At 44.5% G+C, this 22,101-nt stretch overlaps 1 protein-coding gene across 1 annotated transcript in view; it reads right to left on the reverse strand.

Annotated features, from left to right (window-relative positions):
- The window catches only part of KLHL4 (kelch like family member 4), a 142,345-nt gene that overhangs the window by 41,543 nt on the left and 78,701 nt on the right, over positions 1–22,101 (reverse strand). Inside the window, exons 2-4 of the mRNA XM_066581443.1 lie at positions 18,700–18,873; positions 15,130–15,266; positions 1,356–1,552 (exon numbers count right to left, since the gene is read on the reverse strand). Of these exons, the coding sequence (XP_066437540.1) occupies positions 1,356–1,552; positions 15,130–15,266; positions 18,700–18,873 (508 nt within the window). The remainder of the gene's footprint in view (positions 1–1,355; positions 1,553–15,129; positions 15,267–18,699; positions 18,874–22,101) is intronic.

Consider the following 22,101-nt stretch of genomic DNA (forward strand, 5'->3'; position numbering starts at 1 on the left):
GTAATTATTGTCAGCGCCTCAGACATTACCACAGTTGTTTTTACTGTAGGAGATCTTGAAAACATGACCTGTTGATGGTCCCTAAGGACTGGAGTTGGGAAGCGCTGGTTTAAGCCTAGTTTAGACACAACGATTATCGTTCAAAAAATCTTTTGAGCTACTGTTGAGCGAATCGTTGTCTGCTTTTACAACACAAGGTGATTGCTCAAACGTTGAGCGATCATCTTGCGCTCTGACCAGGGAATGTAGAAGACAAGTGGGGCTGCTTGTCTTCTACATGCAGCTGTTTCCTGATCGGAGCACCCAGCTGTTATACAGCCGAGCGGAGGATGCAGAAGACAAGCGTGGTCGCTTGTCTTTTGCATCCACCTATTCTCTGCTCTGAGAGCCCGGGTGTTATACAGCCGAGCGCTCCGAGCAGGGGATACAGAAGACAAGTGGGGCCGCTTGTCTTCTGCATCCAGCTGTTCTGTGCTTGGAGCACCCGGCTTCTTACCAGTCTGTCTTCAGGGAGCGGGATACAGCTGAAACAATAGTATCAGCTGTATCCTGCTGTAAATTCCTGATAACTGAAAGATCAGCGATTCCCTGATGAAAACGTCACGATGTCAGTGCAGTTAGACACGATTATCGCTCAAAAGATGGCTTTTTTGAGCGAGAATCGTTGTGTCTAAATCAGCCTTCACACTATATAGTTATATACGGATCATTATCGTGCAATTAAGAATTTAGAAACTTTCTAATTAGCATTTGTAATTTCTCTGCATGCTGGTAGTGAATGGGAACAGCCTTGATTATATCTAGAAGCCAAATATAGGTTGTCTTGGCTAATCTTGTTCATAAAAGTTAAACGTTTTGTATGAGAAGAATAAGCTGCAAGCTGAACACAGCAGCGGCACAAATGTTTCCTGGACCCCAGACTGAAGCATTTATCAGCACTGTTACATTGCAACAAACCATCAGGACAAGACTGAAGCTTGTGTAGGTTTTAAAGGTAGCCTTGATGGATATGTGGTAAGCAACCCTGAATTGTGTGAGCAGGACAGATCTGCAATAGGTTTAAGCCTTTACATTTAAATAAGAAAATTTCCATTCACTGACTCCAAATGGAGATTTTGTAAAGTGTAGAAATGTTGACTGCAATTGACACTGAGTGGTAGATATTCACATATTTATTCACCGAGCACCAAATTTGTGCTCGTCATGAAGGCCAATGATCAAATAGGGTCGCAATTGACCCCATAGCGGTGTCACGCTGTCCAAAAACAAAATACATAAACATAGGGTTTTGTTGGAAGAACAACCCTTTAACCCACATTAAATGCACATGTAGTAAAGGTCTGCAGGAATCTTACCATAGTGTAGCTGTGAGCCACCCGCAAGAGCTCCACACAGCCCTGTGCGTCTCCAAATGACCGAATCCCCAGACAGTTGGAAGGATGAAGCTGCTTCATAAGAAAGGTGCAGCACACTTCTATAACCTGGGAGAGCTGAAGAAGACAAGCAGCAGCCAGCAAACTCTCAATAGTGTCTTCCTTCAGTTCTAAAATACCTAAAATAAGAAGAAAAAAAGAATATTACAGCAGTAATAATAATGAGTATAATGCAAGGTTTAGCTCAGGATCAGTAGAGGATAAGTAATGCATGTACACGGTGACTCCACCAGCAGAATAGTGAGTGCAGCTCTGGAGTATAATACAGGATGTAACTCAGGATCAGTACAGGATAAGTAATGCATGTACACGGTGACTCCACCAGCAGTATAGTGAGTGCAGCTCTGGAGTATAATACAGGATGTAACTCATGATCAGTACAGGATAAGTAATGTATGTACACAGTGACTTCCCCAGCAGAATAGTGAGTGCAGCTCTGGAGTATAACACAGGATGTAACTCGGGATCAGTACGGGATAAGTAATGTATGTACACAGTGACTGCACCAGCAGAATAGTGAGTGCAGCTCTGGAGTATAATACAGGATATAACTCAGGATCAGTACAGGATAAGTAATGTATGTACACAGTGACTCCACCAGCAGAATAGTGAGTGCAGCTCTGGAGTATAATACAGGATATAACTCAGGATCAGTACAGGATAAGTAATGTATGTACACTATGACTCCACTAGCAGAATAGTGAGTGCAGCTCTGGAGTATAATACAGGATGTAACTCAGGATCAGTACAGGATAAGTAATGTATGTACACAGTGACTCCACCAGCAGAATAGTGAGTGCAGCTCTGGAGTATAATACAGGATGTAACTCAGGATCAGTACAGGATAAGTAATGTATGTACACAGTGACTCCACCAGCAGAATAGTGAGTGCAGCTCTGGAGTATAATACAGGATGTAACTCAGGATCAGTCAAGGATAAGTAATGTATGTACACAGTGACTCCACCAGCAGAATAGTGAGTGCAGCTCTGGAGTATAATACAGGATATAACTCAGGATCAGTACAGGATAAGTAATGTATGTACACAGTGACTGCACCAGCAGAATAGTGAGTGCAGCTCTGGGGTATTACACAGTGATTCAGAATCAGTACAGGATAAGTAATGTATGTACACAGTGAACCACTGATTTTTGAACAACTAATGGAGCAATGCTTTACGTTTTCCAACAAATTTTTTATTCCACTAAATGACAGGACAAAGCCTTAGCCATTTTTGATAGATCTTCTGCGTGCAGTTTGGATTCTTCTCATGAATATACAATACTGTGGTCATCTCTTTCCAATCACATTGTTGGAGAACATCCTGGCCTGTTAATGTCTACACTTTCTGTATTCCGGGAGCCGCTCTGACATTCACCACTTCCTGCTCTGGTCAATAGGTTTCTTCCATTCTATACATTGTAATTCACAGATGCAATTTCAATAAAAGGCAGCCGCTGAGTGACGGATGAATGCAGCGCACCCTCGGCCTCCGCATCTGGCCGCATTGAGCAGCTTGTAAGAAGAATAATCAGGCTTTCTCCATTATATCCGCAGATTAAGGGCCGCCACCTCCTGAAATGCATCTCAGTTACTGTGCATTTATAACGGGATTTATATGGTCATCAGGTGCCGGACATAACTGTTATCCTGCTATTTGCTACAGTGTGTCAGCCCCTCTATGCACCCCTTAGTAGACTGCTGAGCTCTATACAGAAACACACAACACTCAGTAGAAGTAGTGAGGCATTGGGGGAACTTGGTTGCTTTTTCAAAAAACGGTGCCACTCTTCTGTATAGGTTATGTCTGGCACTGCCACTCAGATCTAACAAAGTGAATGTGGTTGAGCTGCAATATTACATATAACCTGCAGATAAAGGTGGCGCTATTTCTGGAAAACAAATCTGCTTTGCAAACCACTGAGGTCCAGAACATGAAGGAAGATCCTGGTTGGCAGTAGTCAGCCAAGCCACTTTGTTAAAAAGGTGTATGTTCAGGTTTAAAGCCTATTAGGGACTGCTGTAAAAAAAAAAAAGTGTATTGGTGGTCACTAAAGGGTTAAAAAAATTAAATAGGGCTACAGATAGGCTAAAACATAGCAAGGGCCAGTGCTTGCCTATTTTCTACCTCGATGATCCAGTTCTGCAGTTCCTACAGTCACCCACTGGTCATCTCTGTTTGAGTGTGGCCAGCAGTGATGTGTCGCATTGTTGGAGACTGCTGCAGTAGATGGGCGCAGTGAACACGTGCTATACTTCTGACATCATGGCTCCCATCACTGAGCAGTGACGCCATCAACGCTCAGATAGTTTGTGATGGGGGTCAACCAGACACTTACAGTTGGGTCTAGACGTATTTGGAGAGCAACACAATTTTTATAATTTTCTCTCTATACATCACAATAAAAATAAAACAAAACCATAAAGATGGGATTGAAATTAACCCCTTTCTGACAAGCCTATTTTTTGCATTAAAGGGGCTGTCCAATTTAAACTATTAATGATCCTTCCCCAGTGTACGTGCATCACAGAAGGGGAAAAATCAAGAATTAAAAACAATCACAAAAAATGGCCGTTACTTACTGAGTGAGGAGTGCATATAGATGCATCCTCCTCTCACCATGCAGGTAGCTGACTACCAAATGGAGGAGCCAATAACACCTGTGAGGGCACCGATAAAACACCCACTCACACTGCCTGCTGATAATGAGGGAGGTGGATGCTTGGCGTACACTCCCACACATAGTGGATACAGGGTGCCAGACCATTCTGATAGATGTAGTTCACCATGCAGACCAGCAACCTATTAATGACGCCATAATATTTCGGCGGGTTGCCCTGCATATCCATCAGTGAACCACATTGGTACTGCCACCCTGGGCTCCCCCTGGAGTCTTAAAACCACACTGCATGTGAATGATAGATAATAAATGCAAGGCATTGGTTGGATGTTGGCCAAGATACATGAGCCCACTAACCACTTCACGGTTCCTTGCGTTGTAGTGGGTCCCTACACTAATATAAATGCATCACAGAAGGGGAAATCAAGAATTAAAAACAATCACAGAAAATGGCCCTTACTTACTGAGGAGTTCATATAGATGCATCCTCCTCTCACCATGCAGGTAGCTGACTACCAAATGGAGGAGCCAATAACACCTGTGAGGGCACCGATAAGACAACCACTCACACTGCCTCTTGATAATGAGGGGGGTGGCTGCTTGGTGTACACTCCCACACATAGTGGATACAGGGTGCCAGGCCATTCTGATATATGTAGTTCCCCAGTATACGCCATCAATAGTTGATCTTGATGGTCAGTCAGCCAAACCTGGATCTCTGCGGATCAGCTGTTTATTGGGCCACTGCAATCCTGCATTGAGGTGATTTCTGCAGGAAGTGGACAATGCTGCTCCAACTGAAGTGGTGAGGCGTGGTGTTGCAGATCAATTGTCCATTCACTTCAATGGGAACTTTGCTTGTAACATTGGTCAACAAATTTTTACTAAAGTCATGTTACTGAAATAAAATTAGTGATTTCTTAATTTTTATGTGCTCAACACAAACATGACAGTCAAAATGCAAAATTGTCTCTATTTTTTTGTAATCTGCAATAATTGTTTACATCCCAAAACATGTGCCAATAGTAATAGGCCTATGGGTAATACCTGTAAAAAATCAAGTCATAGACTACGTCTTAAGGCCCATTTAGACATGATTATCATTGAGCAATAATCATTGTGTCTAAATGTACCCATCTTTCAGTTTTCTGCTGGACGACAGTTTTCAGTTCTGCTTGAAAACCATTGTTCGGCAGAACAGCTGATGAGCAGGCACGAATGCTGTATTTTGCCCAGGGGAGAGCTGATTACAGCTGATTGCTTTGTCTCAGCTGTTCTCAGCTGTCAGCCCAGCTGTGTCTGCTGTCAATGGTGCTGAATTCTCCACCGGAAGCTATAGATTACAGTGCTTTCCCTTAGCAGCCTGTGGCTGAACAATGGAGCTAATTACAGAACTCAGACCTCCTGCTGAGTTCTTCAACAGCTTATTTGTATGCAAATGAAGCTGATAAAGTACTAATAGCATTTAGCGCACATTAGTACTTTATGCGAAATGATTGCTGATCTTTCAATCTTTTAAAAGATTATCTGTGTGTGTAAATGGGCCTTTAGATTTCTTTGCCTGTCTTTTATCTAGCTGTTCAGGAGCATCTCTGTAGAGTGTCCAGCAGTAGTCAGCCAGCATGGTAGTGGAGTGTCCAGCAGTAGTCAGCCAGCATGGTAGTGGACCACTTTCCCTGGTATCTTTGTTCCATTGTTGCGATATCTCGATGAAATCGTTCACCATGTTCATTACTAACCATACAACCGTTGTCCAGAAAGAAATGCAGATGGGAATGAAGGAAGTGGATCTTTAGAGACATATTGCAGCCAAGTTTCTGATACAACATTAGCATGTCTTGTACGAGTTCCTTGTAGTTTTCTGCCCTAACATTACTGAGAAATTTTGTAGACACTAGGCGAAAAGCATTCCATGTTTGTTTCGCATCACCCTGCAGCAAGTTCTCGAATCGGAGGACCCCAAAAACTTATTTTTAATCTTTGCCTCGCTGAGTCGAGGGAATTTTTCGTTAAGGTTTTGGAAAGCTGGCAAAGTCTAGTCCATGGCTTTCACGAAGTTCTTTATCAAACTTAGTTTGATGTGAAGGGGTGGTAGCAGGATTTTGTGAGCCTTGACCAGAGCTGGGTGCTGAATATTCCTCTCTCCAACTGCCACATTTTGTCTGCGAGTCCATTCCTTTCACAAGTAGTGGAATTCCCTGTCTTGGCTATCCCACTCACATAAGAAACACATGTATTTTGTATATCCCTGCTGTAGTCCCTTTAAACAGGTAAGCACACTGCTGCTGTCAGGCTCACACTGTAAGTGTAACTTTAAGGATGCTGTTAAAGTTCTACTGGATACATCTAGACAGTGAAACACCGAAAATGAACAAAATCAAATGTCTTCAACACGAGAGCCAATATACTTTTTTCATTGTTACATTCATGTTCAGCACACCAAGATACTACAGATTCAGACCTTTTTAAGTCAGTAACAATTTCAGTGTTGACCAGTGAATACCAAGCAGGGCTACTTCAGTGGGAAAGGAACGGTCTGCTTCCTGCATAAATCAGCTATGTGCACAAGTCAAATATTCAGATGAACAGTTGATTATCGGGAACCCTGTCGATCTGCTATTAGTGATCTATCCTGAGTATAGACCATTAATAATTTAAAGCTGTACAACTCCTTAAAGGACCAAGTGATTTTTATTGTTGCACTGCTAGAGCCAGTATTGATTAACATAGCCATGGTGGGGATGGGAGTGTGTGTGTGTGTGTGTGTGTGGGTGGGTGGGGGGGGGGGGAATAGTAAAGAAAACCCTTCACAACATCTAGAAAAGTCGCTCATACTCATGAGGAGGTCAGCAAATCATAGTAACATAGTATGCTAGGCCGAAAATAGTCATGTGCATTCAGTTCAGCCTATTACCCCCCCAATGTTGATTATCAGAGTCTACAATCAAGAGGCACTTTCATGAATACGAACCCAGAGGGTTTATCCCAAGATGCAAATCACTGGTGACTCCCAAGGACAGAAAGTTTAAACATCTATAAAAGCTGCCCAGTTGTGAGACAAGAGACTCTGGACAAATGAGACCAAGATGGAATTTTACCAGAATGATATGGTGAGAAGGAAAGGACAGGCTCTTGATTCCAAGTGCCACAATCTTCTGTCACACGTGGTGGAGGCTATGCTATAGAACGGGCATGTATGCTGCCAGTGGATTGTATTACTGGTGGTTATTGACAATTTGACTGAATTCGGAAGTGTATAGAGTCAGACTTCCTTCACAGAGTCATGGAAATATTGTAAAATAGTGTAACACGTCATAGCATAGATGGATAATGACCCAAAACATAGCAGACCAAATATCTTACTAAGGCAAAGAAACCGGACATGCTTTAGAGGCCGAGTTATCAGACCTCAACAGAGCCCAAACAGATTCAATGATTCTGTTTGGGCATATCCAACTAATGATGTTTTTTTAATTTGATTTTAAATGCTTTGTAAATAATTTGTGAAATGTTGAAAGGAGTCATAATGACAGGAAATTTGATTGCAACAATTAAAATGATATTTGTTGTGAAAAAAATGAAGGAAAAGAGATTCACAGACTGCAATAGAAAGATTACAGATTTGTTGGTTGGTCCAATTACTATGAAAATGGAAGGTTAATGTAAAAAATGACTAATAACTAAATGGTTGATAAAAGATTTTTGGTAAAGGGACTACCCAGGAAGAGAAAACAAAATTCAAAATGGCTTAGAGTTCACACAAAAGAAGTTATAGTTGTCTCTCTTGATCCCGAGGCTCCTGTATCACCGATGCCTGCTCCCCGGCTGCACTTCATCTCTGATTATGGTGAGCCAGGTGGACATTACTAACATGCAACTACTGCAGTCAATCACTGGCTCCTCCTCCTTCTCCCTTGGTCTACTTTCTTCCTCTCCTCTTCTCTTTTTCTTCCTATGTCCTCCTCTTACCTTTTTCCTCCTGCTTTCTTCCTTCCATCCTGCATTTTCCCTTCCCATGTCATCCCTTGATCTTCCATCTTCCTCTCTCCATTCTTCCTCCTCCTGCTTCTTTCCCCCGTTCCTCTACCCTTTTCTTTCCTATGTTTTCCCTCCACCCTCTCTTACTCCCACTTATTTCCCCCTCCTTCCTTTTCCTTTCTCCTCTTAGGTCTTACCTCCCTCCACCTATTTCCTTCCTACCCTCTTCCTCCTTTTCCCCGTCCTCTCTGCCTTTTCCTTCCTATGTCTTCCCTCGCTCCACCTTCTTTCCCCTTCCTCCTGCCTCTTCCCCCCCCTTCCTCTTTCTTCCTCCCTCTTCCTTTTTTCTTCCTATGTCCTTCCTGCCTCCACCCTCTTCCTTCCCACCATCTTCCTTCTGGTGCTTTTCCTCTTCCTCCCCACCTTTTCCTTTCTATGCCCTCCCTCACTCCCCCTTCTACTTCACTTCTTTCCTCCACCTTCCTCTTTTTTATTCCCCCCACTTCTCTTTTTCTTCCTCTATCCTTCCTCCCACCACTCTCTTCATTCTCACCGTCTTCCTTCTTCCTCCTGCTTCCTTCCTTCCTAGAACTTTCTCCTGCTTTTTTGCCCTCCTTCCCTTCCTCTTTCTTCCTCCCTCTTCTCTTTTTCTTCCTGTATTTTCTCTCCATCCACTTCCTTTCCACCATCTTCCTTCTTCCTCCTGCTCCTTTCTCCCTTCCTTCCTGCCTTTTCCTTCCTATGTCCTCACTCGCTCCACCTTCTACTTCATTCCTTTCCTCCTCCTGCTTCTTTCCCCGCCCTTTTTCTTTTTCCTCCCTCTTCGCTTTTTCTTCTTATATCCTCCATCCACCCTCTTCCTTCCATTAACACAAAAAATGATTTTAAAAAAATATAGTTTCAGATTTTACTAGAACAGTACAATGTAATACAGCAACAATCTTATAATGTAACATTCTCTTATTATAAGGTTATTGTTATATTATGAGTGCTGTTGCTGCTTCTTATCCTTTCTTTGACCTCTTCCTGTGAGTTTCGCTCTTTCTGCATCCATTTTGGGAACATGAACAGGCAATTTCTAGGTGTAAGAAAAGCTTTTTGTCACAGGAGAGGAAATGTGTGAAGCCTCCAGAAGGTGAGAGTTGTCCTGTGGGGTCTCAGCAGAGCAGAAAGTCGTTACATCTTAGATTTTAGATTGAAGAAAGCCTTTCAGAATCTATCAGGGGAATAAAATTTTTAACTAGGGAACAAGATGGAGGTGATGAAGAGTTGTTGCGCTGATCGCAGTTATTGGTTTTATTTTCGATCTTTGTCGCAGCTCTAAGAAAAGAGCAGGAAAACATACAGTATACTGCTTGTAGAGGTTACAAGAGGACAAGGCTGAAGAGACAGAACCTTCCTGCATCATACAGAATCCTCATCAGCACTTAGGAGGCTGAACACTGGAGCCGTACAGATCTGAGCAAAGGTTTTAGGCAGGTGTGGAAAAAATGATACACAGTAAGAATGTTTGCAACAATAGAAGTGTTTAGAATAGTTTATTTTTGTCAACAAAATGCAAAGTGACTGAACAAAAGAGAAATCTAAATCCCATCAGTATTTGGTGTGACGCCCATCACCTTCACAATAGCATCCGTTCTTCTAGGGACACTTGCATGCAATTTTTGAAGGACCTTGTCAGGGAGGTTGTTCCAGACATCGTGGAGAACGAAGTACAGATCATCTGTGGATGTCTGCTCGCTCCAATCCTTCAGTCTCTTCATGACAAATTTGACGATGTAAGATCAGGGCTCTGTGGGACCAAATCATTACTTCCAGGACTCCTTGTTCTCCGTTACACTGAAGATAGTTCTTAATGACATTGGTCGATGTTAGGGGTCATTTTCCTGCTGAAGATTTTTTTTTAATTTATAGGCCAAGGGTGGAACCACTTTTAAGGCCCCAGGTGACAAGACCGTTCATCTAATCACCACAACTCTCATCATTTACATATCTGCCTGAGATGGAACTGCAGGACGAGTTTTGCAGCAAAAACAACAACAACTTTTAGGGGCCGGATTGATCTGAGCAAAGTATATGTAAGTGTGTGTGTGTGTGTGGGGGGGGGGGGCTTTTGATGACAGACTTTGAAGGAGATATGGATTGGATAGTTGGTTTTTCAACTGGCCGAACCTATTGTTCTTCCAGAAAAGTCAGACGGTGGCCTTCTTCCCATGCAGAGAGAAGCAGCTATGTATAGGGGAGGTTTCAAGAGATAGGAGTGTGTCATGACCCAGAGGGTCCACTCAGGACACGAAGCCCACGCGAAGGAGCTGGGAGGGTAAAGCTGTCACAGGTCATGGCGGCACTCACCAGTGTCCTCCCCGGAGGGCTACATGCGACCACAGGGCCTCTTCCGGGGACCCCTGGGATAAGGATGGCCAAAAGCATTTATCAGGATCTGCAGGTCATCATAGGTGACGCCACTGTTCCTTTTCCACTGGAATAAGACGTTGGCAGGAATAAGATGTTGGCAGTAATAAGTAGAGTTCACACACTTAACTTTTTAGTACCTCCTTCCCTGGGAATGGTCAGGGCTTGAGAGAACTTCGCTGTAATAACTGGAACACTTTACAAAAGGTATGCTGATACACCAATGCAGGCAACACAGAGAAAGAAGATCTGGGAGGAACTCAAGATGATGCTGGTCCTACAATCCTTAGGACCTGTATGGAACCACTCCTAGAAGGGGTATACTCAGGATGACACAGGCACGACAGTCCTAGTTATCTGTCCGGGACCACTCCTGGAAAAAGGGAAGGGGTCGACTCTCCACAGATATCCCCTGGACACAGTACCTCTGCATGGTGATCTGGGCCTTAGGCTACTCACTCACTCTTTTTTACTTCACTCTTAAATGTTCCCTGGCATAGAACATCTCAGGGAATCGCTCCTCTTCTTCCATTTTCTTCACCCCATGCGGCTGGCACTCTCACTCAGGAAGATGATGAACTCTTGGACACTAATGGACTTGCTTCTCACTGCTGACTGTTTATCCTCCTTTTCTGAATCTCCAACTTCATCTACTACACTTACTTAAATTCTAAAGCATACCACATGACATGCAATGGATACATTCACAGGCATATCCCAGCTTCATGCAGACATTAAGGCTGCCTGTCCACAGCCGATGTGGAATATCATTAGCAATATTGTGCCGCGGGAAAGGATGGGGGAGCACTGGCAGGTCTCCGAGATGAGCCTATCTAATAGATAGGCTCACCACGGAGAATCGCAGCATGATGCGATTTGAATCCTCAGAGAGTTATCACTGTATTATCTGTGGTGTTACATAAGACTGCAGGGAACATCTATTACATTATCTGTCCTCAGAGAGTTATCCGTGTTTGTTATCTGTGGTGTTACATAGGACTGCAGTTATGAGCCATCACGTTATCTCCAACAACTAAACCAGCCCAGTAGCAAATTCAGCTCTGCTACATCAGAACTTTATGTTGCCTGCTTGGAGCAGTGTCTGTAATAGAGGCGACTACATAACGTTGCGGTGTAGAACATCTACGACTTCCTGGCTCTGTGCGACTCTCTGCTGTCGGCTCTTCTTGTTCGCGGTTTGCTGTGCGTTTCTAATTCCTGATTATTGATCCGGTCGATCTGTTGCCACACTGAATCCTTCTGTAACACTCAATGCTGGAGCTCCAATTCCCTCCTTTCATCGCAGGTCTCAGTTTTTGGGGCCTCATTAGCATAAACTAGAGCGATTGTCTCTTGTGGTACTTTCGGCGGAAGCTTTGAGGTTTGACTTGCTTTCCTGCGGCCGTTTGTTTAATCTCTGTGTAGATGAATGTGCCGCGGCGTCCTTTCTACCGGCGCAAATCCATAAAGGTTCAGTCCCGCGGCGACTCGGACGAGATCCAGACTGGAATCTTTGATGTCGTCAACGGGATGAGATTTTTTTGATTTGCTCTCTCTTGTGTATGCCGTATCTCTACAATCCTTCTCTTTTATTCCTCTTTATATGGTCAGGTTCCATTTGTACCGCGGATTAACCCTTTCCTGGATGATGTGCACAGGGGCTACGGAGCTGAGCCCCTTTCGTACATGGGAATTTTAGGCCAGCTGCACACAAACTTATTTACATTGCGGATCGATGCTCTGTGTCCGCACTGCAGATAGACAGCATATACCATTCATTGCTTGCTATGTTGGAGCGCTGTATCATACACACTTGTGGAAACGAAGGAAAGATCACAGAATGCCTACTTTCATGTGGATTCCACACGGACAGCTTTCATTGATGTCAATAGAAGCCGTCCGACCCGCACTCCATCCGCAATTGAGATTGCGGATAGGTTGTGGGTACCCGTGTCATTGCTTAGCGGAAGCAGAGCATCTGTACTGTGCATGTACAACGGCGAGCCATCCGGACCATCTGCAACACATATAATGGAGAAAAAAATCAGATATGCGCAGACACCGACCGCGGTCAGGGCTGGATTCCGCTGTGGGCTCCTGCATGCAGAATCTGACCCGATCGTGTGCAGACGGCCTTAGCTGTATTTTACAGCCGACCCAAGTCGCAGCAGTTGGGATCAGAGATAACCCTGGTCATTAACCATTTAAATGCTGCAATGGCATATATAGTATATAGCTAGACAGAACGGGTATTTTCCCATAAACGACTCCTCCCTGCGACAAGACCATGGAGTGCAGTTAGTTTGACATGGCAGCCTGGGGACTTGTCAATGCCATCAGTCCTGCCATGGATTTTAGCCTATTAACCCTTTCCACCTCTGTGACACACGTACATGGTGCGGGGTGAGTATAAAGCAATCTCAGGGCAGAGCTCACTACATGTCTGGCAGGTGTCAGCCAACACCTGCTGCGTACAGAGCTGGTGGTCATTGTGGATTTGTGCTCACTGTCAATCCCGACCATTGTGATCAGCCATACAGAGTGTGTGTGTGTGTGTGGGGGGGGGGGGGGGTTGGGGTTGCCCCCCTTTGACTCACTATCAGCCCCTTGTGATAGGTGTTCGGTGTGCCAATGGTTGCCATTGTAGCGCTGAGCCTGATGAATGGTCACAGGGCCACAGTGTATCTAAAGAGCTGCACCATACTACATTTTTCTCATCAATCCACAGGATAGGTGCTTCAAAAATCTGATCAGTAGACCCCCACCAGTTCCAAGAATGGAGGTCCCAGATGCTCCATTGTCCTTGCCATGGGCTCGCTGCAGACTGAATGGAGCTATGGTTGTGCATCCACAGTGCAGCTCTTATCAGTTCCAATGGGACTGCTGGAGATTGCAGTGTACAAGCACTCATACATTTCCATTAACCCCATTGAAGTGAGTGGAGCTGAGGCCACACGTGTGCAGCCACAGTCCCATTCATTCTGACATCACTACACATAGGAGAAGCATTCCTCAGGGACAAGAAAAGGGGACACAGGACCAGTTCTGGGGATCAGTGGGGTGTCATTAGTGCTCCCCCCCCCCCCCCCCACAGGGTTGTGTCCGCCATGCATGCTCAGGCACTGCTCCACTTATTTCAATTAATTTCTGACTCAAATAGCTGAGATCTTGTACTTTACTGTCTAGGAACGCACTTGAAAAGTCAAATATAGTCATAGCTCCATTCAGTCTTCTCACTGTAGCAAAGCTGTAGTGAGAACGGCAGTGGAACCAGAATTCCCAATCTCTGGATTGTTGGGGGTCTCAGAGTTGAGTCCCAACTAAACAGACTTTTATCACTTTTCCTATGGATAGGTGATATAAGTGTATCTGGTACAAGCCTTTTAACCATATAAAGCCTTGTCTGTGGAAGGCTTAATATATGAACATTAAAATACAATTTAGTGCAATACTGAAGTATTGCAGTATATTGTAGAAGCGATCACAACTTCAATCCCACTAAATGGGACAAAAAAGTAAAAATAAAATAAACTTTATTAAACAAATATTTAAAAAAAAGTTTGAAAACATTGCCCCTTTCCTGAGATACAACCAAAATAATTGATATCACGATTCCCATAAAAGTCCGAACTATTAAAATACTGAATTAATTATCCTGCATAATAAACACCTTCAAGAGAGAAAAATGCTAGAATTGCTCTTTTTTGGTTACCTTGTCTGCAAGAAAAAAAATGTAATAAAATCAATTACAGGAATCAAGAAGTCCTATGTACCCCACAATGGTACCAATAGAAGCTACAACATGCAACGAAAGAACAAGGTCTCACACAGCGCCATCGATGGAAAAACGGGAAGCTTATGGGGGGTGGGGGGAGATGACAATAGCAACAGAATGCGTTTTTAAAACAAATTTTCTATAGCAGCACCACATAAAAAAAATATATGTTGTCACTGTAATAATTCTCAACAGCAAATTAAAGTCTGCACATGGATGGATTTGAGTTGCGGAATCCGGAGTGGGGGACCACCTCTGGATTCCACAGTAAATACCACCCATAGCATGCTATACAAAAGTGATTCTTCATGCACACGAGCAAAAACCAATTGCGGTTTCTGCTCGCAGATGAAAAACCGCAGCATGCTCCATTTTACTGTGGTTCCTGAAAGGACAGCTTCCATTAAAGTCAATGAAAGCCGTCCGACCCACGGCCCGCCCACAATTGACATTGGGGACGGGCTGTGGATTCCACAGGAAAAGCAGGGGTTTAAAAATAAGAAATAAAAATCTGTACTGCGCATGTCTGATGGCGAGCTGCTCGGACCAGTCACAGTACAGAAAGAAAAACAAAAAAGCAGAAACGCGCGAACGCTGCTGCTGCCAGGGCTGGATGCGCATGTGGAATCCGACCCACCTGGATGCATGTGGCCTTAATGTGTCATTAATACCGCACTGTGAACACCCCAAAAATGGTAAAATTGAATTTAGTTTTTCATGCCGTGTCATTGGAATCCTGAATAACTGGGAGTTAAAAATTTTGCTTCGAAATACACATGTAGATTTTCTCACCAAGTTGCAGCTGAGCCGCCCCTTCTTGACTCTGAGCAGACACTCTCAATGTACTGTATATGACAGGCACTAATTATATGGCATAAGAGTCTAGGATGCAGCATCAAGTGATCATTACCTGTATAAGCATAATGTACAAGGGCTTTAAGGGCATCGGGGTCAACTCCTTCCATTTTTATTTCCTCTTCTTTAGCTTCACGGACATCATTAGTGAACATTGCAGCAAAATAGTCTGAAACAGCACTGAGGACCAACCTAAGGGCAGAAAGTCACAGAATTAAGTGAGTGTGCTAGGAATAAAAGTTATTAAAGATACAGAGTACATTTTTGGAACTTTTAGACACCTGCTGTCCACCCATCCTATGAATGCCGTATAAGAAACCCCAAATCTGAGTAGCTGCAGCATAGCACGTCCCCTGTAACTTAATCTCCAAGCTAAGAGGGAGGCCGATGACTAAATTCTGGAGGTTGTCCAGCTATGAACGACTGATGACCTACTGTATCCTCACAACAGGTCATACATAGCTGATTTGAGGGGTCCGCTACCAGAGACCCTGCTTATCAGCTGTTCACTAGGACATTTTTTCAGTGTAGGAAGCAAGAAGCAGACAGCTCTTTACACTTTGTAGTGGGCTGGCATAACATTGCAAACACAGCTTCCATTGGAATGAATGAGAGCTCTGCCTGTAACACCGTGTGTGGCCACTACATAATGTATGGAGCTTTCCGCTTCCTGTTACATACATCATGCAGTGGCCATATACAGTAATACAGGCACCGCTTCAATTCATTCCAATGGAAGCTGTGTCTAAAATATCATGTTAGGCCACTACAAAGTGTACAGATATGTCTGCGTCTTGCTCTATGAGCCAGTGCACAGCTGATCAGCAGAGGCTCGGGTGACGAACCCCTCCAATCAGCTAATAATGACCTATCCTGAAGGGATATTCCAGACTTTTTTTTAACGGATTACCTATTCTCTGAATAGGTCATCACTGATTGGTTGACAGGGATCTGTTGCTTGGGATTACTGTCCATCAGCAGATTGTCGTCATCCATAGACAGGGGAAGAAATGGGAGCATCACCTTCACTTCTGTTGAAATCAATGGGATCGCCACACTTCTACTATACTTTCCACTCTTCGTTGCTGATGGGATCGGACGTCCAATCCGGACACGAACAGGAAGTGTAATAGAAGTGCATTGATTTCATTGGGAGTGAAGCCGGTGCTCCCACTTCCCTTCCTGTCTACTGATGACGCCGTCCAACCTGCTGCACTGACAGCGGGCCGGATGATCAGCTGACGGATGGGTATTTTGAGCGTGAAATCCCCCTGGTCTGATCTATCCAGAGGATAGGTCATCAGTTGAAAAAAAGCCAGAATACCCCTTTAACTTGTGAAAATTTAATAGACGGAGGTCCAGCAATTGTGATCACCTTGAGGATGTTGAGGGCGATCATTCTCTACAGAAGTGAATAGTAGTTTCCATAACGGAGAAGTATCGCACATGCAGTACTCTGCCCTTGAAGGATGCCGCTGGGCACTATTGTAGTGCAGCCAATGCCAGTTTGAATGGTGACTGTGCTATGCAAATAGTGTAGCGGCACTGAACCATGTCATCAGCACTGTAACCGACTGGCACAAGATGCGTTAGCAATGTTACATATGTATGCCTCTTTTGCAACTAAATGCGTTGTGCGTGCCCCTCTTTTTACTTTCACCTGTCATCCGTTTTTTTCATGCGGGAAAAAGGAAGGCGGACAAATAATTTTTCAGGTGGCACTTCGCAATCAACCATGAAAAACAGAGGGCACAGTTGTAAGGGGTTCCTGGTATCTAGATTGGGGTTTTCCCAGTTAGTACCACGGAGGCTTCAGGGATCGCTCACATCGAGTCCACGAGCCGACATGTATGCTTTCAGCAACAAACTTTAATGAAGCATAAAAAAGAAAACTGGAACAGTTTCCCGTTCCGGGTGACTCACAACTGCGCAGCGGGCTTCTATTACAGAGGATCCATTTTAGCAGTATTGCGTTAAGAGTCCAGTACACCTGTATATCGGGTTTCTCAAAATCCTTACCTGGTAACCAGGGTTTCAATCTACGTCATTGTTTCCCCCGTGTAACAGGTTTCTCAAATGTCCTTCCCCAGTCAGGAGGAGAACAAGGAGGCAGAAGTCCCTCCAATGCTAGTAGCCAGCTCAGCCTTTAGGGTGAGTGCACACGAATTGATTTCTACCGTGTTTCCCGTGGCGTAAATCTGCGTGTGAATTCCACAGCTATTAGGTTCTATTGAACTAGTAAGGACTGGGTATTAAACCTAATAGCTTTTCTGCCTGCCAATGCTCACCTGCAGAATTCTACTGCGGATTTCCACAGTGGGAAATGAATTGTAACATGTTCTACTTGCCGCAGATTTACACTGTGGGAGGTCTCCATTAATATAGTATTAATGGAGACTGCGGAAATCCGTGATCACCACCAGGCACTTTGATTCTTTATATTGCGGTACTCCCAAGGCGTAAATCCACGGGCGTATCCCGCAATGCTTACGGGCATGAGCCTTTAGCCAGAAGAAACCTGTGTTCTGTTGAGGAGCTCACACCAATAGGTCTAATCCTGCCCACTGCAGTTAGGCCACCTGTCCACGGGCGTAGTGTTTTCCAGCAGTGGATTTCCACCACGGAAGTCGCCGTGGGAGAATGCTAAAGTCACTGCGATTTTCCAAGGATGAGCCTATCATTAATGATTGGAAAAAAATCGCAGCCAAATCTCGTCATGCAGCGATTTTCCACTCATGTACATCGGGATGCGCTTTTCATAGTTATCCTTTGGAAAGCGTTAATTGCATTACCCACATGCGGATTATTGCCGCAGATAACACAATGATATATCGCCCGTGGACAGGAGGCCTTAGGAGGCCCCAGCTACTCACTCCACAGCATAACTTCACGGGAGTATCCCAAGCTCCTCACACTGCAGCATAGCTGCAAAGAAAGTATTTTCTGCCACTTCTTCCCGCTCAGAGAGCTGCTCCTCCTTTACTCCCATCTTTAAAGTCACAGTGGTTTACAAATCGTTGACACAGAACAACAAATGAACAATAAAAGTCAGCAACAGCCATGCCACCCTTACAGTCAGAGGTCAACTCATGTGCACTCAAGGGTATTTTTGTGTACCCATTGAGTGGACTGGGTGATTGTCATCTGAGAATTCGGACCAGAATAAGGCACACAGTTTTTTTTTTGTTTTTTTTTAAACACACACAAAACCATCAGTCCAAGTGATAAACAAAAACCCAAACATGTCTGAATAGCCCTATAAACTGGTGCGTCCGTCAGCTGCACATGAAAGCAATGGGGTGAATGGATTTCCCGCTGTGATGCAAGGCTGTTTTCACATTAAAATGTCTTGCATCCATGGGACTTTCACATGAATGGCGAGTGTGACATTGGGCTGTAAGTCGCGGCCCAGTATCGCCCTCGCCAGTGTGAAACTAGTTTTACGTGTTGTGCCCTCTGCGCTGCACCCAAAAGGTACTAATACTCCATTTAGATTTTGTCTGAATCTTCCAGCCCCTACATTATGGAGCGCTGATTATATTTTTAATTACTTGTTATTCTTTTACTATATTACCCGTCTGAATGAGCCCTTCTAGCTGCACCCCTGGGGCGCTGGCCTTCTTACCTGTGTGCTGGGATCTTGTAGTTTCCGGCGATCAGGAGGACGTCGCACAGTTGCTTCTGCTGCAGGTAGCTCTCCATCTTGCGGAAGGTCTGCTCTGCATGGTTTAAGCTTTGGAAATATTCATCAGAGCCAGTGGAGCTCATTCTATTGGGGGAGCCGCTCGTCACCGGAAGCCTGGGAAGTCCAAAAACAGAATATGTTATTGAGTCGTCAGCCCTAGAACAGACAGCAAGTTCACCAACTGTTCAGATTCACCCCTGATGAAAAATTCTACTTTTGTACTTCAGTTCTTTACCACTTTAAAAATCTCTGCTTGCTGGCAGAGAATGAAAATATTTGCTTTCATCCTGAAGACCTGTGCAGGCCTAAAGTGTCTCACAGCTGAGTGTTTGTTACAATTGTAAACAATCTAGACAACCCTTTGTGAGGGAAGCATCAGCAGTACAAATGTCAGCAGTTTTAGTAGCTTGTTACAATGTATCAATACAGTGAAAATGTATCATCTGGAGTCTGAGGTGTTTAGCTCACAGAGGACTGTTTGTTACAGTTGGAGTAAAGTTTCATAAACACCAAGGGCAGCTTTAGACAAGCAGAAGTGCAAAAACACTCACTTCTGTGCAACGTATTTGCGCTGTAAGGCCCCGACAGACGAACGTGATACACAATACGCTCGCTCCTGCGCAATTCTTTTTGTACAGTGAATGACAATATTTAGTGCTTGTGCCTGCAGAAATATAGAGTATATTTGCTCACACAAGCAGGAGAATCTGATTGTTAAGGCCTATTAGCCTAACGAGCTGCTGATGATCACAGGTATGTGCTGTGTTTAGCAGATGTACATGTTTGCGTACCTCCCATAGACCTCTACTAAGCTCATTGGTGCAGAAACAGCAGTCAGAAAAAAAAATGTAGTGAGAATGAACCCATTTACGTTTCTTGCCCATGTAATCTTGACGTATCGCGTTCATTCGAGATGAGCAAGCATACTCGCTAAGGACAATTGCTTGAGCGAGCATTGTCCTTAGCGAGTATCTCCCCGCTCGGGACAAAAGGTTCAGCGGCCGCGCAGGTGACAGGTGAGTTGCAGCAGTCAGCAGGGGAGAGGGGGGAGAGAGGGAGAGAGATCTCCCCTCCGTTCCTCCCCGCTCTCCCCCGCCGCTCCCTGCCGCCGAATCTTTGCTCCCGAGCGAGCAGGTACTCGCTAAGGGCAATGCTCGATCGAACCATTGCCCTTAGCGAGTATGGTCACTCATCACTAACGTTCATCTATTAAAGCCATGAAGGAGTGTTTTTTTCTGCACGTGCCGCGCAAATACCACTCATTGACATTATTCCTCCACCCCGATTTAAATGGTTATTAAGCCAAACTAGGTGCCAGTGTTTGCAGGTCTTTCATATACCCACATGTACATATTTGCGCAACCCCTAGACTCTTATGGGGATTCTTGGTGCGCAAAGATGCACAAAAATAGAACATGTCATGTTTCACACAAGCCGTAAAAAGTATTCACACAAAAAGTAAAAAACAAATTATAGCATGTTCTATCTTACACACGTGCATACATGCCAAGATAGCACATGGCGATTGGGAGCATGCAGCACGCCAGACACATGGTTGTGTGAGACTTGCCTACGGGGTAGATATTTTTCAAATTATCGCACGCAGGATGTTGCATTATGTGCAAATACCTTCTTTCTTTGCTGTGTGACTGTTGGTTCTGAACACACACCTCCTCAGCGCTGGAGTGGCTGGGCGACATTTTATGGACATTTTTTAAAGAGCCATACATTATGGTCTGACCCGGTGAACAGATTGGAAAACAGGCACACGAAGGTTCATAAATCAGGTGCCCAGTAACTAGACCAGGAAAGCCGCATTTTAGGACAAAATCTAGACGCAATAGCTTTGCTGAATCTCTACCAATATGCCTATCCACATGGAATGCGGTTAGCTTATGGGATCACCAGCTCTGGGTTCGGGGCAGTACAAAAAAACCCATCCTGTCTGGCTGCTTACTATACATAGACTTTCTAACTACCAGAGCTGTGACTAACGGCTCACTCACCAGGTGTATCGTCAACATAATACATAGTGCTAAAAGCCCACGGTGATTTTTATTGGGCACCTCACACAAGCAGGGATTTTATTTAAACACATATAAAGAAAACCACAGTTTGTCCTATTGGGATGTGTAATATGCACTAATTTAGGCTATGAAGATTTAACAGGCGCAGTACATGCATATTCTCTGTGTACTGTATACTCTATACACACGACACATCCGCCTTGTAAGTGAGCCCTAAAGTGCAGCATGCAAACAAGAGCTACACAATGGCAGCCTTAGCCTAGGTTCACACAGGGCGGATTTGCCGCAGTTCTGCCGCAGCAGATCCGCCCGCGGCAAAACCACCCGCGGCCGCTAATCTCGGGATTAGCCAGCCATGTGGACGAGGTTTCTCAGAAACCTCGTCCACACAGGACGGCTAATCCGCTGCGGTAAATCCGGCTGAAACCGCGGCTGCGGCCACCGCAGCCGTGGCTTTAAAAGAAGCAGCATGTCTGTTTACTTTCGTTTTTTTTGTTTATTTACATCGCGGCCGTGCTCTCCTCTATGGGAGCGCCGGCCGCAACAGACAAAACATGCGGCCGGGCCACTTCAAAGCCACCGCAGCGGTTCTCCCGGCGGAAATCTCGCGTTTTTTGCTGCGGCCAAACTGCGAGATTTCCAACGGGAATCCGCCCTGTGTGAACCCAGCCTTACTCACAGCCGCTCTCCCAGGCACAGAGCCAGCAGTTTGTGGACTCTCTTAGAGACTTGAAGCCCTTTAAAAGCCCATGTCAGCTTTTCCAATAATTAGCCACAGTCAGTGCTAATACCTGGAGTGGCTGCATGGAGAAACATGGACCCCTACTCTGCATACTGCAGTGGCAAAGCCCTTCTATTCAGGCTTTACCTACAAGACTGATGCAAGAAGATACGCAGTTTCCTGGCTTCAAAAAAACGTTGTCCACCTTTTAAAACATATGAGGCCACCTTCACATCTGCTGCCGGCTATTCGGGTTAATATCCGCAGCATGTCTGCAAGTAAGAACTTTTACCCACTAGCGGTTTTTTGTAACGCTGCGATATCGGTGCGTTTTTTTCAATGGGACTTTCTAACGTTAAAATCGCATAAGCACAAAAATCGCATAAGCACAAACTTGCGATTTTTGTGCGATGCGATTTTAACATTAGAAAGTTCCATTAAAAAATGCTGCAATGTCGCAGCGTTAAAAAAAACACTAGTGGGTAAAAGCCCTAAATTTGCATCCAAATCTACACCACTTAGGCCTCATGTCCACGTTCATAATTGAATTGTGTAATCCGCGTATGTCTCCCACGAGGATGATCCACAGTTGAA

This window comes from Eleutherodactylus coqui, chromosome 10 (genome assembly GCF_035609145.1).
Source record: "Eleutherodactylus coqui strain aEleCoq1 chromosome 10, aEleCoq1.hap1, whole genome shotgun sequence".
Classification (NCBI taxonomy): Eukaryota; Metazoa; Chordata; class Amphibia; order Anura; family Eleutherodactylidae; genus Eleutherodactylus; species Eleutherodactylus coqui.